The sequence below is a fragment of the Hyla sarda genome, chromosome 3 (assembly GCF_029499605.1).
Source record: "Hyla sarda isolate aHylSar1 chromosome 3, aHylSar1.hap1, whole genome shotgun sequence".
Lineage (NCBI taxonomy): Eukaryota > Metazoa > Chordata > Amphibia > Anura > Hylidae > Hyla > Hyla sarda.
In genome coordinates this window covers 256042848-256060480 of record NC_079191.1, presented here as the reverse complement: position 1 = coordinate 256060480, position 17633 = coordinate 256042848, and the positions used below count along the sequence as shown (strand labels likewise).

Here is a 17633-nt window from a genome sequence, read left to right as displayed (position 1 = left end):
TAGACCCCTCAGGGAACGTAACAAGGGGTAAAGTGAACCTTAATACCCTACAGGTGATTCACGACTTTTGCATATGTAAAAAAAAATATATATATTTTTTACCCAAAATGCTTGGTTTCCCAAAAATTTTAAATTTTTAAAAAGGGTAATAGCGGAAAATACCCCCCAAAATTTGAAGCCCAATTTCTCCAGATTCAGAAAACACCCCATATGGGGGTGAAAAGTGCTCTGCTGGCACACTACAGGTCTCAGAAGAGAAGGAGTCACATTTGGCTTTTTGAAAGCAAATTTTGCTCTGGGGGCATGCCGCATTTAGGAAGCCCCTATGGTGCCAGAACAGCAAAAAAAAAAAAAAAAAAAACACATGGCATACTATTTTGGAAACCAGACCCCTCGGGGAACGTAACAAGGGGTAATGTGAACCTTAATACCCTACAGGTGTTTCACGACTTTTGCATATGTAAAAAAATATATATTTTTTTTTACCTAAAATGCTTGGTTTCCCAAAAAATTTACATTTTTAAAAAGGGTAATAGCAGAAAATACCCCCCAAAATTTGTTAGGCAATTTCTCCCGAGTACGGCGATACCCCATATGTGGCCCTAAACTGTTGCCTTGAAATACGACAGGGCTCCAAAGTGAGAGCGCCATGCGCATTTGAGGCCTAAATTAGGGACTTGCATAGGGGTGGACATAGGGGTATTCTACGCCAGTGATTCCCAAACAGGGTGCCTCCAGCTGTTGTACAACTCCCAGCATGCCTAGACAGTCAACGGCTATCTGGCAATACTGGGAGTAGTTGTTTTGCAACAGCTGGAGGCTCCGTTTTGGAAACGGTGGCGTACCAGACGTTTTTCATTTTTATTGGGGAGGGGGGCTGTGTAGGGGTATGTGTATACGTAGTGTTTTTTTACTTTTTATTTTGTGTGGTGTGTTAGTGTAGTGCAGTGTTTTTAGGGTAGAGTCGCACGGGCGGGGGTTCACAGTAGTTTCTCGCTGGCAGTTTGAGCTGCGGCAGAAATTTTGCCGCACCTCAAACATGCAGCCGGATACTTACTGTAATCCTCCGCTCATGTGAGTGTACCCTGTACATTCACATTGGGGGGGGGGGGGGGGGGAACATCCAGCTGTTGCAAAACTATAACTCCCAGCATGTACGGTCTATCAGTGCATGCTGGGAGTTGTAGTTTTGCAACAGCTGGAGGCACACTGGTTGTGAAACACCGAGTTTGGTAACAAACTCAGTGTTTTGCAACCAGTGTGCCTTCAGCTGTTGCAAAAGCTACAACCCCCAGCATGTACGGACAGCGGAAGGGCATGCTGGGTCTTGTAGTTATGCAACAGCTGGAGGCATACTACTTTGGCTGGGGATGCTGGGGATTGTAGATGTGCAACAGCTGGAGACACACTGGTTTGCTACTTAACTCAGTGTGCCTTCAGCTGTTGCAAAACTACAACTCTCAGCAGTCACCGACAGCCAACGGGCATGCTGGGAGTTGTAGTTATGCAACCACCAGATGCACCACTACAACTCCCAGCATGCACTTTAGCTGATTGTGCAAGCTGGGAGTTGTAGTTATACAACAGCTGAAGGTACACTTTTCCATAGAAAGAATGTGCCTCCAGCTGTTGCAAAACTACAAGTCCCAGCATGCCCATAAGGGAATGCTGGGAGTTGTGGTGGTCTGCCTCCTGCTGTTGCATAACTACAGCTCCCAGCATGCCCTTTTTGCATGCTGGGAGCTGTTGCTAAGCAACAGCAGGAGGCTGTCACTCACCTCCAACGATCCTCGCCGCACAGGTCAGTCCCTCGTCGTCGCCGCCGCCGCTGCTCCTGGGGCCCCGATCCCAAAAGGGACGCCGGGGATCGGGGTCCCCAGCACCCGGGGTGCACGTACCTCACCCGCTCACGTCCTCCGGAAGAGGGGCGGAGCGGGTTGCAGGAGTGACACCCGCAGCGATCGTGAGGTGGCACCAGTGCCACCTCACCCCTGCTGGCTCTGGCTGTTCGGGGCCGTCTCTGACGGCCCCGATCAGCCAATAATTCCGGGTCACTGGAGACCCGATTGACCCGGAATCCGCCGCAGATCGCTGGACTGAATTGTCCAGCGATCTGCGGCCATCGCCGACATGGGGGGGGGGGGGTCATAATGACCCCCCTGGGCGATATGCCCCGATGCCTGCTGAACGATTTCAGCAGGCATCGGGCACCGGCTCCGCTCCAGATGGTTGCGGGGGGCCGGTAAAACACATGACGTTCTCATACGTCATGTGTCCTTAAGGACTCGGAAATGGAGACGTATGAGAACTTCATGTGTCCTTAAGGGGTTAAAGGGGTACTCCGGTGGAAAACATTTTTATTTTATTTTTTTTATATCAACTGGTGCCAGAAAGTTAAAGATTTTTTAATAGAAGTCATTTACAAATCTGTTTTTCTTTCCAGTTAGAGATGAGCAAAGTTACAGTGATTCGATTCGTCACGAACGTCTCGGCAGTTGCTGACTTTAGCCTGCATACATTAGTTCAGCTTTCAGGTGCTCCAGGCTGGAGACTCTCTCCTAGGACTGTATCCACCTTTTCCAGCCCACCGGAGCACCTGAAAGCTGAACTCATTTATGCAGGATAAGTCATCAACTGCCGAGCCGAGAAGTTAGTGACTTATCCAATTACTGTAACTTCGCTCATCTCTACTTCCGGTACTTGTTAGCAGCTGTATGCTACAGAGGAAATTATTTTCTTTTTGAATCTCTTTGGTCTTGTCCACAGTGCTCTCTGCTGATGCCCGTATCAGGAACTGTCCTGAGCAGGAGAAAGTCCTCATAGCAAACCTATGCTACTCTGGACAGTTCCTGACATGGACAGAGATGTCAGCAAAGAGCACCGTGGACAAGACAAAAAAGAAATTTAACAAGCAAATAATTTCCTCTGTAGCATACAGCAGCTAATAAGTACTGGAAGGATAAAGATTTTTTTTAATAGAAGTAATTTACAAATCTGTTTAACTTTCTGGCACCAGTTAATTAAAATAAAAGTTCCCCTTTAATAAGAGTTTATCTTTATATTGTGGACAGTCATAAGGTATCACTGCTTACGCTGCTCTCTGGAATTTAGTATTGTCTGAGCAGATATATTCATGTAAATAAATAAGCAGGACAATGTGGGCATTCACAGAGCTAAATCTACATTTAATGTTAGCTAATATGTGGTATGCCAAGTGCAAAATGAGTTTCTCTCTAAATGTATACAATCATCCATATACAGTAAAATATATGGAAAGCACATACATAATGAATGTAAGCACTGAAAAAGATACTTGAATAATACATAGAAATGCTGGGCAGCATTGTTCAGTGGTCCGTGGTAGACGCACTACAAAGAAATGGGAAAAATAGAGTGCTCCATAGGTGCAGAGGGACAGACAATTGCAGATAAAGCACCTAATGTGAATCACGTTGCGCAAGACAGGCACAAAATATAGGGCGATCTTTCACCAACAATCGAATCCAGAAAAAATACCTCAGCTGTGGTAGGTATAATTTGCAGCGCTGAGGAGACCTTCAAACTGGAGTAAATTTAACTGGTTTACTTCCCATCATCATGCGTCATTGCCTGAGGAAGTAGTGATCCAACACTGGGAGACTCATTGCGTGAAGGGAAATAAACCAGTTTCATTGACTCCCTTCAGAGCCGCAAATCGGACCTACCACAGCTCTGAAGCATTTGTATGGATTGGAATGGTAGATGTAGGATTATATATGTTTTTGTACTATAGATGCAAATATAAACAAGTCATTTTGGGATCTACATAGCACAGGTCATTGGCTTACTTTGAACTTGTTCTCGGATTTGCTAGGGGTTGGAATGTGGATCTTCCTCTTGAAGGTTGTAAAGTGCTTGCACTGTGGGCAGGGCTTGGTGCTGGAGTCTATACGGCTAAGTTCCAGAAAGTACTTGTACTTGATGATGTCATCATGTGGCAGGTTGAACAAAATGGTGGATTCATCCAGGTGTTTATTGCACTCCGTTATTGGGCATTTTATCTCCACTTGTCCAAGCTGCACCTGAGGTAAAAGACAAAAGATAAGCTTTGTTATCAATGTTTTCTTCTGTGCGCTACAGAGTCCATACAGTATGTTGTAGAGCATTTGAGAAAATACCTGGTATCTTTACAGAGAGAAAGGGGAAGATTTAACAGATTGGGATAATGTATTTTTTTTTTTTTTTTACATTTTAAATTTACACACAATAACCCTGATTTCCTAAGAGTGGAGTGTAGGTTTCTTTGTGGGTTTTAATTCCCTACTAATTTATTTTCCATGGTATTTACTAAGGTTTCCCTGACCTGTAGGGTTTTCCTCAGCTCAAATCCACCACATTTTCTGTGGAAACCTTAGTAAATATGTTGGGATTTTGTGAAAATGTTGGGAACACGCCCTTTTTCTGTGACCATACCCCCTTTCCCCGACGGCCACGCCCCTTTGTCAGGTTTTCTTAGCAAAATGAAGAGTAGTCAGGGTTTTCTCAATTCTGACGCAAATTCTGGCACAGAATTCTGTCGGGTTTGCAATAATAAATGAGGGCCAATGGGGGAAATCTATTAAAAAGGATTTAGACTGGTTTTTCCAGTCTAAATTTGTCGCATAGAAAGTCGCAGTCTAAATACGTGCAACTTTTTTTTGCAACTTTTGCTTTAGAGGAAGTCTATTTTAGATGGAAAAATGCATTGGTGCTGAATTTATCAATAATGACTTTTCGGGGAAAAGTCGCATCGGTTGAAAGTACCTTGAAATGTCAGACCATGCTGGAGCAAGTTTAAATACAGTCTAAAGCATAGATCCCGAAGTCTGTGCGCAGAATTTATCAAGAGCCATGCGACTTTTGATAAATTAGGCGCACAATAGACCGGCTGTAGGTATAGTGATGCGGGAAATAGACAGCTTTGATAAATCCCCTCCATTGTATCGGATAGAACAGTCATCTATCTCTTAGAACAGTGTTTCCCAACCAGGGTGCCTCCAGCTGTTGCAAAACTACAACTCCCAGCATGCCTGGACAGCCAAACAAACTGCCTGCTGTTGTAGTTCTGCAACATCTGCCAAAGTGAGCATTCCTGTTCACATGTGTGGTAAAATCTAGGAGATCTCCAAAATTAATCTAGCTGAAGTATAAACAAACACTAAACAATAGAATATGTGGCTGGATACATACATGCAGCAATGATTGACAGGCTGCTCTTATCCTATAGTGTCGCTCCTGGTGTGTGACTTGTGGCCCACTGATCTCAGAGGTCAACAGGTATGGTTGTTCTGTTGACACAATGAAATCCCGTCCTCGGTACAACCTGACACGGAGCAGCAGGTTCTAAAGCTTAGTCACCCTTAAGTACATCAGCTGCAAATGGAGCAGAAGGGATTAGATCTATGATGCATTCAATGTGCTTCTAGTTATGCAGCAAAAAAATTTTCTTATGTCCACTTGATATACCATGTACTAGGGATCGACCGATTATCGGTATGGCCGATATTATCGGCCCATAATCACGATTTTGGGCATTATCGGTATCGGCAATTATCTTGCCGATAAGCCGATAATGTCCCGCCCCCCGCACCGCCCCCACCGCACCGCGACCGCCACCCCCTCGACCCGCCGCACCGCACCCCCGACCCACCACACCGCGTCGCACCCCCCACCGTGATGCTAGGCGGTATATCGGTATGGATTTTTGCCCATACCGCTATACCGGTCGGGCCCCTCCCCCACCCTCAGAGTCAATAAAAAAAATTAAACTTACCCGTAATGGGGGTGGTCCGGGCCATCCTTCCTTCCTGTAGTGTCCGGGGGCGTTCCAGGTGAAGAGTGAACCGGTCCGGGCTGTCCTTCTCCGGGGGTCCTCTTCTCCACTCCGGGCAGGCTTCGGCCTAGTACGCTGCATAGACGCCGCTATGCCGTGACGTCAGGTGCGTCGCTGTGCACGGGAGTCACTGCGCAGCGGCGTCTATGCAGCGTACTAGGCCGGAGCCTGCCCGGAGTGGAGAAGATGACCCCCGGAGAAGAAGGACAGCCCGGACCGGACCACCCTCCACCCGGAACGCCCCCGGACACTACATGAATGATGGATGGATGGCCCGGACCACCCTGACAGGTAGGGGGAGAGAAGCTGGTGGCGGCGGCGGCCTATGGCCCCGCAAAAGCCACTGCAGATCATTGATTTAAAGCGCTCGCTTTAAATCAATGATCTGCAGCGGTGTCGCAGGGGGTTAAATAGCCGATAACTTATACCGGAATATCGGTATAAGTTATCGGCTATTGGCCCTAACCTGCACCGATTATCGGTATCGGCCCTAAAAAACCGATATCGGTCGATCCCTACCATGTACGTCACAATGTTGGGAGGGGAGTACGGAGCAGGCTCAGTAGCGGAGACCGTTCCATAGCCAAATGATGCCAGCTATTTATTACAGCTAACATCTGCCTGCAACAGCCAGGATAAAATAACTTCAATCCATTTAACCTCCCTGGCGGTATGATTCTGTCTGGAAATTTGTACCAAAAGCGCTACAATCTTTTGCATTGAATTTCACATCTCCCCCGTCACATTCCCCCTCCCTTAACACCACCCCCCCCTCTTGTCACATTCTCCCCCCCCTGTCACATTCTCCCCCCCCTGTCACATCCCCCCCCTTGTCACATTCTTCCCCACTTGTCTCATCCCCCCCCCTTCATGTCACATTCCCCCCCTCTGTCACATTCCCCCCTTTGTCACATTCACCCCCCCCTTCTCACCTTGTCTTGTCCTGCAGCAGTATACACTGGGTTTGCCAGGCAGATTTCAAACCTAGTGTATTTGCTGCAGAACAAGTCCTTTCCCCTTCAGCCAATCACAGGCTTTACACCACTGCGGCCTGTGATTGGCTGAAAAGGGAAAGGTCCAGGAAGATGAATAGTGAAGAGAGCAGGGATTGGTCCGCATGGAGGGGAACAACATCTGCAGGGACCAGGATTAGGTAAGCAAAAGTTTTTATTTTACTCCTTTTTCCTTTTACACTTAGCTCAGTGTTTTTCTAACAGGGTGCCTCCAGCTGTTGTGAAACTACTACTCCCAGCATGCCCATGCCCAACTTTGGCTGCTCGGGCATGCTGAGAGTTGTAGTTTTGCAATAGCTGGAGGCCCCCTGGTAGGGAAACACTGACTTTTAGTATTTTTCTTTACCTGCTCTGGCCGGCCCCCGCCACGGGAGCCGACCCGAGCAGATAATCGCATGTTTTCCCGGGGGGGGGGGGCCGCATCGCTATATCGCATTGCTTTTGCGATATATCGTGCAGCCCGGCCGGGAACTCTGCAATTCTACCTTGAGCGTGACTCGGGGTTACCGATCCTGGCAGGGAAAATTAACCCCGAGTCACGCTCGGGATTTCCGCTCAGGAGGTTAACCAGAAGGATAACATCTCAGCAGGTGGACAGGCAGGGCCACCAATCATTACTATCATTGTCCATGCAAAACAAAACGGCATGATTTGTTTGTTGCTGTGGCGACCCCTCTCGAGGAGGTGGCTGACCTGGTGATACACATTCCCAATCTACCTCTGTGTGGAGGGATGTGGCTTTATAAAGGAAACTTCTTAAAGATATGATCAAACCTACTGAATAGTGTGCTGTATGCCTTTTTACGTTTCCTCAGATGAGGGTGTATTGTAGTGTGAGGAGTCTGAAGGGAATAACCCCTTCTATTAAGCACCTTTTTTTTAGGTGGAGGTTTCTTTCGTGGCTGCTGCTTTTCAGAGGGGAAAATCATGCAGAAGTCATTGCAGTTAGGCTTGAACTCCACAGAGGTTTTTTTTTGCAAAAACGCAGTCAAAAGCGCCAATTTTCCCACACAGCATTTTTTGAAAAAAATGCAGCGTCCAGATGTTAGCTGCAAGTCAATAGTAAACTGCAAAATGCCAGATTTACTTGGCGTTTTTCAGTTTGGCTTTTTTTTTTTAATCCTTTTGCCGTCTTTCAGCAATTTCGGGCTTAGAGGCTAGATTTTCAAACCACCCGACAAAACCTAGTTTGCCGTTTGTCCTGAAATCGTGGTGTTTTCCTCCCATAGAAGTCTATGGGAGAGCAAAAACGCCAAGAAAAACGCCATGTTGGTTTTAAATTTTGCTTTTTTTTTGCAGGCAGTTTTTATTCTTTTTTGGACTTTAGCGATCCAAAAAAGTGATGGAGATACCTTTTTTTATAAAAATTTCGTAGGGTACCATAAAAAAAGATACAGTAGTGATGGAAAAAATTGTATCTAACGAAATTTATCTTTTTTATTATGAAATGTTAATTTTTAAACAGGGATCAATTTATGTGGGCAGACAATAATAAAAATGTATTGTGTGTGTTTTTCAAATTTTTTAGGTAGTACTACTACTCCCAGCATGGAACACACTGTTCCATGATGGGAGTAGTAGTACCTGTACTAATAGAGAGATCGCCCGTTGCGATCCTAATGTTTAATGTATAGATGCGTCCGGCCGCTCTTCTATGGTCCCTGCACTGCCGTATATATACATATTCATATTTCCCGCAGAGAGCTGTGATTGGCCAGATGGTTCCAGCCAATCACAACTCTGTGGGAAATAGGAACATGTGTATATATACGTCAGTGCAGGGGACCATAGAAGAGTGGCCGCATCCATACATTATACCGGAGGATCATAGCGGGTGTCAGTAGCGATACCCGCTGTGATCTTTCCTTAACTACAAGTACTACTACTCCTAACATGGAGCACACTCTGCTCAATGCTGGGAGCTGTAGTACCTGCATTAATAGACAGATCACATAATGTGTCATAAGTCACACTCGCTGCGATCTGTCTATTAATGCAGGTACTACAGCTCCCAGCATGGAAGAGAGTGTGTTCCATGTTGGGAGTAGTAGTATTTTCAGGTAAGAACAGATCATAGCGGGTATCACTACTGACACCCGCTGTGATCGTCCTGTCTATAGCAGAGATGGAGCGGCTGTATACATCGCTCACATCTCTGCTCTATACTCCGGCCACACATTCATTCATATTTTCCTCAGAGTTGTGATTGGCTGCAACCATCCGGCCAATCACAGCTCTGGACGGAAAATATGAATGATGTTCTATTCACATCAGTGGCCGAAGTACAGTGCAGAGATACGAGCGCTGTATAGAGCCGCTCCATCTCTGCTATATAATGGACGGTCGCATCGGGTGTCAGGAGTGACACCCGGTGCGATATGTCTATAGTACAGGTACTACTACTCCCATCATGGAACTGTGTTCCATGCTGGGAATAGTAGTACTACATAAAAATTTAAAAAATAAAATAAAATAAGAGAAAAGTTAAACACACACTTTATAAAAAATTTTAATTTTATTATAAAAAATAAACATTTAGTTAAAATACATTTTACATCTCTACTGCATCTTTTTTTGGTACCCAACTATTTTGTAAAAAAAAAAAAAAAAAAAAAAAGGGCCAACAAAGGCAAATTCCACACAAAAAGGTAAAAACGCAAGAAAAATACGCCAGAAAAAACGTGGCAGTTTTTCTGGCAATTTTTCCTGGCGTTTTTAAGCCAAAAAAAAAAATCGCAGGGCAAAAATCTCAGTGGAATTCTAGCCTCCATTGCCACCAGAAAATTATGAGGTAAGTCTGTGTGCACACTCAGGTTTACTTTAAGTGACCATTGCTACCATGAAAAGGATTCACTTTCTAGCAGCTTTTGCTGGCCTTTTACCTAGAACAAATACAATTTGCAGGTAAGAGATTCCTGCAAATTGTGTTATTCATGACATAAATCAACACTGTCATTCATTGCCACTAAAGCCTCATGCACATGTAGCCTCCTCCGCAGTTATTTATGTACGGGGGTTGGCTAAAATAACCAGAACACTCTTTTTACATAGTCACGTTGAACTCTTAAAAACACATCTGCTATCACCAGCAACACCTCTTTTTTTCCCTCAATAAGGCTGGGTCCACACTACGTTTTAAGCAAAACGGTACTGTATAAGGCTGGGGGGGGGGACGAAAAACGGGCGCTCCCGTATGTAATGCATTTCAATGAGCCGACTGGAGTCAAATTTTGACTCCGGTTGGCCCATTTTTGGCCCGTATACGGTTCTCAAACCAGACCTAAAACCGTGGGTCCAGTGGGAAAACTGTATACAGGGCAAAAATGAGACGACCGGAGTCAGCATTTGACTACGGTCGGCTCATTGAAATGCATCACATACGGGTGGGATACGGGAGCACCCGGTTTTCGCTCCCCGCCCCCAGCTATATACGGTCCCGTATTGCTTAAAACTTAGTGTGAACTCAGCCTATTGGATGGCGTACACGGCGACGTGATGACGACTAAGGTGAGCGACAACCATGCAGCGGAGCCCGAAGAGGACGGTCCAGAACGTTGGGGACAGGGGCCATCTTATGTCGTGAGGGGGGGGGGGGGGGGGAATCCCTGTATTAGGGCCTGTTCACACTATGGAATCCCCGCACAGATTCTGCCTACAGCAGCCTTCCAATGATCTCAATGGGATTCTGCAGCTCTGGTGACAACAGAATTTTCACATTTGGAAGGGCTACAGGAGGAAACGGGAGCGATCTGGATGGCAAAGTACCGTATATGCCGGTGTATAAGTTTACAGTTAAAATAAAGAGCTTGGGATATACTTGCCGTATAAGACTACCCCTCCTACCGCGATGTACAGTACCTTGTAGTTCCCCCAATATTAAGCAGGCAGTATAGTTCCCCCCCACAATAGTAGGCAGCTCCCCCACATTAGGTCGGCAGTTCCCCCACAATAGTCGGCAGCTCCCCTCCCCCACAATAGTCGGCAGCTCCCCCCCCCACAATAGTCGGCAGCTCCCCCCCCCCACAATAGTCGGCAGCTCCCTCCCCCACAATAGTCGGCAGCTCCCTCCCCCACAATAGTAGGCAGCTCCCTCCCCCACAGACATACACTCTATATGGCTGGAAGTTGTATGTCTGTGTACTGCCCGCCACAGTGTTCTGGTCACCGCTCCTCCGGCCCGGGGTCACAATCTACTGCTATGGCCTATGGACCATAGCAGCAGTCCCGGGACCGGAGGAGCGGTGATCGGAAGACACTGTAGATGACGCGCCGCTGGTCACTCACCAGGCCCCGGCCGGCACTCGTCCTCCTGCGTCTCTATGGTTGTATGCACGGGACGTCACTGACGTCCCGTGCGTACAACCATAAATAGGTGGAGAAGCGCAGAAGGACCGGAGGAAGACCGCAGGAGGACCGGTGGAGGACGTGCAGCGGCCGGGGAATGGTTAGTGCCATGACAAAGAGCAACAGCTCGAAACGTGTCAGCGTTTCACCTTTCTTTTAAAGTGACATGTCACTTCCCACCGAGTGGCGATTTTTCCATGTTTTTATGTGCACTATTAAAGGCTAAGTTTTATTGATTTTTGCACACCCAGGAGCTGGACCCTTGCTACAATCTTCTTTTCTTAGTGACCCGCAGACATCCTTATGTCCCAAAAAGATTTTTCGGAACACAGGGATGTCCGGCATAGGAATACTTATGATTATCTGCCCGGGACGGCTCCTGTGTGTGGCTGCAGGCGTGGGCCGGCCAGAGCATGTAAAAACTAATTAATGTATACTAAAAACCAGGGTGCCTCCAGCTGTTGTGAAACTACAACTACCAGCATGCCCGGACAGCCTTTGCCGGTCCGGGCATGTTGGGAGTTGTAGTTTCACAACAGCTGGAGGCCCCCTGGTTTTTAAGTATACAGTTATTAGTTTGTACATGCTTGGGCCGGCCCCCGCCTGCAGCCGCACACAGGAGTCGGGCGGGCAGATAATCATAAGTATTCCTATGCCGGACCACAATACCCGGCGCATAAGATGACCCCCGACTTTTCAGAAGAAAATTAGGGGTTAAAAAGTAGTCTTGTACGCCGGGATATACGGTAAACACAGAATGTGGCAAATAAGAACCATTTGGCCCATCTAGTCTGCCCAATAATCTGAATACTATGAATAGTCCCTGGCCCTATCTTATATGAAGGATAGCCGTATGCTTATCCCATTCATGCTTAAACTCCTTCACTGTATTTGCAGCGACCATCTCTGCAGGAAGGCTATTCCATGCATCCACTACTCTCTCAGTAAAGTAATACTTCCTCATATTACTGCATAAACCTTTGCCCCTCTAATTTAAAACAATGTCCTCTTGTGGTAGTTTTTCTTCCTTTAACCCCTTAAGGACACAGCCCATTTTGACCTTAAGGACACAGTCCATTTTATTTTAGCGTTTTTAGTTTTTCCTCCTCGCCTTCTAAAATCCATAACTCATTTATATTTCCATTCAAAGACCCATATGAGGGCTTCTTTTTTGTGTGACCAGTTGTCCTTTTTGCACTGTACACTTTACAGTAAAAATTTCGTGTTTTCTTTATTCTTTGGGTCAATAGGATTAAAATGATACTCATGGCTACATACATTTCTATTATTGCACTGCTTTTAAAAAATATCAAACTTTTTTTTACAAAATCAGTATGTTTAAAATTGCCCTATTTTGAACACCTCTAACTTTCTTATTTTTCCGTATTCAGGGATGTGTGAGGGCTAATTTTTTGTACCATTATCTGTAGTTTGTTTTAGTACCAATTTGCTTATATCTGACTTTTTGATGGCTTTTTAATAATTTTTTTTTTGCAGTTTGAGGTGACAAAAAAGCTATAAGTTTGCACTTAGGGGGATTATTAACATTATAATTTTTATAGTTCGGACATTTACGCACGCGACGATACCAAATGTGTTTATTATTGTTTTATGCTTTTTTTTGTATTAATATGGGGAAAAGGGGTGATTTAAAGCTTTATTGGGGGGGGGGGGGGGGGGGGGCTTTCAATTTTTTTTTACATTTTAAACTTTTTTTGTCACCAGAGGGGACTATTTATAGCAATCATTAGATTGCTAATACTGTTCAGCGATATGCATAGGGCATAGCAAGGATTAGTATTATCGGTGATCTTCTGCTCTGGTCTGCTGAAGATAAGTGCAGAAGACCCCAGGAGACGGAGGGAGGCAGGTGAGAGGACCTCCGTCCGCCATCTTGGCTGATCTGATCCCCGCAGCAGTGCCGTGGGCCATCAGATCAGCCCTTTTAAGTGCCGCACTGCGGCAGATGCTGTGATCTGTATTGACCACGGCATCTGAAGGGTAAATGGCAGACATCCGTGCAATCACAGATATCCGCCATTACCGGTGGGTCCGCGGCTGCTGACAGCCACAGGGACCCGCTGTGAAAGAAGCGAGCACAGCCGCGCTGTAAATATGCGGCGATGTGCGCTAAGTATGACTATGCAGCGCCGTACATTTATGGGCTTTATTTATGGGCTATATTTAAGGGCTTAAATATGCTCTCCTCCTTTACCATGTTGATTCACTCCATGGCTGATGACGGGCGATACAGGGGACGGAGTATGGTGACGTCATGCCCCACCCCCTCAATGCAAGTCTATGGAAGGGAGTGCTGCAGGAGCGATCCTCTCTTCGTGCAGCTGAGGAACGGGGTGCTGCAGGAGAGATCGCGGGGGTCCCCAGCGGCAGGACCCTCACGATCAGACATCTTATCCCCTATTCTTTGAATAGGGGGATAAGATGTCTTTAACTTTTCCTGCTAAGTTTTATCCTGAAACCCAAGTAATAGTTTAGTAGCTCTCTAGGGTATATCTCTTTCTGTAGATACGGCCTCCAGTAATGCGCACAATACTGCAAGTGTGGTCTCACCAGTGTTCTGTACAGCGGCATGAGCACTTCTCTCTTTCTACTGCTTATACCTCTCCCTATACATCCAAGCATTCTGCTAGCGTTTCCTGCTGCTCTATTATATTGTCTTCCTACCTTTAAGTCTTCTGAAATAATTACTCCTAAATCCCTCTCCTCAGATACTGAGGTCAGGACTGTGTCAAATATTCTATATTCTGCCCAAGGGTTTTTACACCCCAGGTGCATTACCTTGCACTTATCCACAGTAAATTCAGTTCTGACCATTCTTCTAGTTTGCCTAAATCCTTTTCCATTTGGAGTATCCCTCCAGGAACATCAACCCTGTTTCATATCTTTGTGTCATCAGCAAAAAGACATCTTACCATCGAGACCTTTTGCGATATCACTAATGAAGATATTAAACAATATTGGTCCCAGTACAGATCCCTGAGGTATCCCACTGGTGACAAGACCTTGCTCTGAATATTCTCCATTGACTACAACCCTCTGTTGTCTGTTACTCAGCCACTGCCTAATCCACTCAACAATATTGGAGTCCAAGCTCAATGACTGTAGTTTATTGATAAGTCTTCTATGTGGGACAGTGTCAAAAGCCTTACTAAAATCCAGATATGGGATATCTACTGCCCCTCCAAAGTAGAGCCCCCCGAGCACCAGGAACCTAATTACATTAAGAAAAATAAAAGACTTTCCTTATCAATTTCCATAGATTAAAACCGCACAAGTACCAGTTTAAAAATCTGTTTAAATTGTATTAGGGGCCTAATCTGTGAGACCGGACAGATTTCAATTGATAGGTGTGTTGAGTTCTATTATTTTCTTTATCACATCTCATTACACAAAGAGCTGTAGACATCGTCAGACAGAAGTAGATGTGGTCAAAAGTCAAATTTTGATGTGAGGGAACACAATCAAATTGCAGTCACAATACACATCTTGTGCAGTGCACACCTGATAGAGCCAGGACCCCATACAGAAGATTGTGGGGATCCCAGCATTCGAACCCTAGCGATCAGACACTTTGGAAAGGGGATAAGTTGTCTATTGCTGCAGTACTCCTTTAAACCTAAATCAAAAATTAACTATTTTTGTCATTTTTACTTTCAACCACAGCTACAAAGTAATCTGGGAGATTTATCAAAACCTGTTCAGAGGAAAAGTTGCCTAGATGCTCATAGCAACCAATCAGATCGCTTCTTTCATTTTTCAGAGGCCTTTTAAAAAAATGAAAGAAGCAATCTTATTGGTTGCTATGGGCAACTCAGCAACTTTTCCTCTGGACAGGTTTTGATAAATCTCCCCCATAGTGTTTAAGTAATAATTGTCATCTTGCCCTCCACTTCCCAGCCAGCCAATCTGACACAATTCATAGACTTATGCAGATAAAAGATCAGATATGATTGACAGCTGCAAAGTGAGGTGCATGCTGTTTGTTTCAGGAGTGAAATCTGATGCCATCTTAACTTTTATGGCAATATGTCAAAGCATTAGTAGTGTCATTGAAAACAACTGAATAGAGATATGACATAAGTCATTTAAAAAAAATAAAAAACACATGGGCGCTACTGGTTATGGGAAGGGTGTCAAAAAGAGGTCATTATGTAAAAATAGGGCTAGTTCTTCTGTCCAAACCCTGTATCTTCATAAGAGGTATCACAATCTGTACACATCATAGCTTTCTACCAGATACATGACGGGAATGTTTTAACATGGCGCACTCCACGCCATCTATACTTACTTCAAAGTAGTTCATCAAGTCTCATGAAAAAATAATTGCAGGAGCTTTTGTTACTGGTAGGACATTTTAGAAGTACTCTAGGAAACAAGAGCCCGGGATGAAAACAAGCTATTACAAGCCTTTAATCTGTTTGAGCATGGCAGTGACAGCCAGCGCCACACTGACAGGTGGGGTCATGATAGTGATCATTAATTACTGCTAGGAAGTCTCCCACAAGTGCCTATTGCCTTCTATAAGCCATAGGTATTCACCACTACATACACAGATCTCTCCAGCTGTCACCCCTGCTACAGTGAACTGGAGGAAAAATCTGCAACATAAACTGACACGCTGAAAATGTATACCCCTCCCAGACAGTCCACATAGGCCTTGAGGTGTTCCTGTCATGTGTTAAAAATAAGGCGACATCTAAATGACATGCCAAAAGTTTAAAGACCGAAGAAGTTATAGTCAGGTGAAGCGCATGGCAGCATGCTTCACTCCTGTCTGGCACTTCTTTATAGTCTATGGAGTCCATCAGTTGGGTCGGCTGGCCAGCAGGACTACAACTCACTCAGGACTTAGACCCGGTGCCATCTAAAATTTTGGCATAGTGCATACAAACGACAGCTTTAAAGGAGAACTCTGGTGCATTTTTTTTTTTTTTTTTACCCTCTGTGCACAGGCTGCCAAGTGTAACAAAACAAACTTTAACTCACCTTCCTATGTTCCCCCCGTTGCGCTGATATCGATGTCCCGTTCTCCGGTCCCCGACTTCTTCAGCTTCCTGTAAGTCGAACAGTCACATGACGCTAAGCGTATCACCGGCCACAGCAGTGTCCCACTGCGGCTGGTGATACGCTGAGCACCACGTGACTCTTCGACTTACAGGAAGCGGAAGAAGTCAGGCACCGGAGAACGTGACATCAACCTCAGAGCAACAGGGGAACATAGGAAGGTGCGTTAAAAAGTTTGTTTTGTTTCACTTGGCAGCCCAGGCACAGAGGGTTAAAAAAAAAAAATCAAAAAAAATAAAACACGCTCCGGAGTACTTTAAATGGCAAAAAACTTTATGTACCAAATCACATCATGGTTTAATAGACCAAATGCAGTTTACTAGAGGTTAGGTCTGCTAGATGATCTGTTGGACAGTGGAGCAGTTGCCCACAGCAACCAATCGGCTTATTTCATTTAAAAATCTCTGACAACACGAACACAGGAATCTGCTTGGTTTCTATGGGCAATTTCTCCTTTGCACAAGGTTTGATCAATCTCCCCCTATGGGTGAGATTGTACAAGATATGGGCAAAACAAACAAACAAAAAAACAAACAAACCTGGAGTGATTTTTAATTTGACTCATTGTGTAGTTGTTTTCAACATTTCGTTCAAAGTGGTGTCTGCTACATTTTAGGAGGAAAAAAAATCCCTGAAAATAAACTTATCTAGATATGGAACACCTATAAATTATCACCAAATACAACTGGATAAAAAGTAGCATATCCCTTACACTGAAGATAAGCCCATTCCTTAAAGGGGTACTCCACTGGCCAGCGTTCAGAAGTAAATGCTCAGAACGCTGCTTTCGCGCTGCAGAGGAAAACCACGCCCCCTCGTGATGTCATGATCACACCCCCTCATTGCAAGTCAATGGGAGGGGGCATGACTGCTGTCACGCCCCCTCCCACTGACTTTCATTGAGGGGGCCTGATCATGACATCACGAGGGGAGCATGGTTGACCCCTGCAACACGAAAACAGAGTTAGGAGCATTAATTTCTGAATTCTGGCCAGTAGAGTACCCCTTTAAGATGAAGCTGGACTACCTGAATAGTAGAACAGCTGTTAATTTTGGAGGGCATGCGTGGGTAACAGTGACAGATATTTATTCTGCATACTGAATGCATCTAATCTCATAAGCCTTCCAGTAAAGTGACAAACCCAAATCTACTGGAAAATAACAGTGTTTTCCCATATTGGAGCCCATGGATGGAGTGAGCCCAGATCTGGATGTGACGATATAAACATGTCTAATGCTCAGCCAGGGGAAGTCGTGAAGAGCTTATTAATATGCCCGCAGATCACTCACTTTATGCCAATAGAAAGACTCTGGGGAGCTGCCAGCTAGAAGACTTTTTA

General features: G+C 45.2%; 1 protein-coding gene across 2 annotated transcripts in view; it reads right to left on the bottom strand.

The window, feature by feature from the left end:
- Positions 1-17633, bottom strand: part of RNF217 (ring finger protein 217) — a 96646-nt gene that overhangs the window by 24663 nt on the left and 54350 nt on the right. For both annotated transcript variants that reach the window (XM_056566466.1, XM_056566465.1), the window contains exon 2: positions 3828-4061. In XM_056566466.1, coding sequence (XP_056422441.1) covers positions 3828-4061 — 234 coding nt within the window. The remainder of the gene's footprint in view (positions 1-3827; positions 4062-17633) is intronic.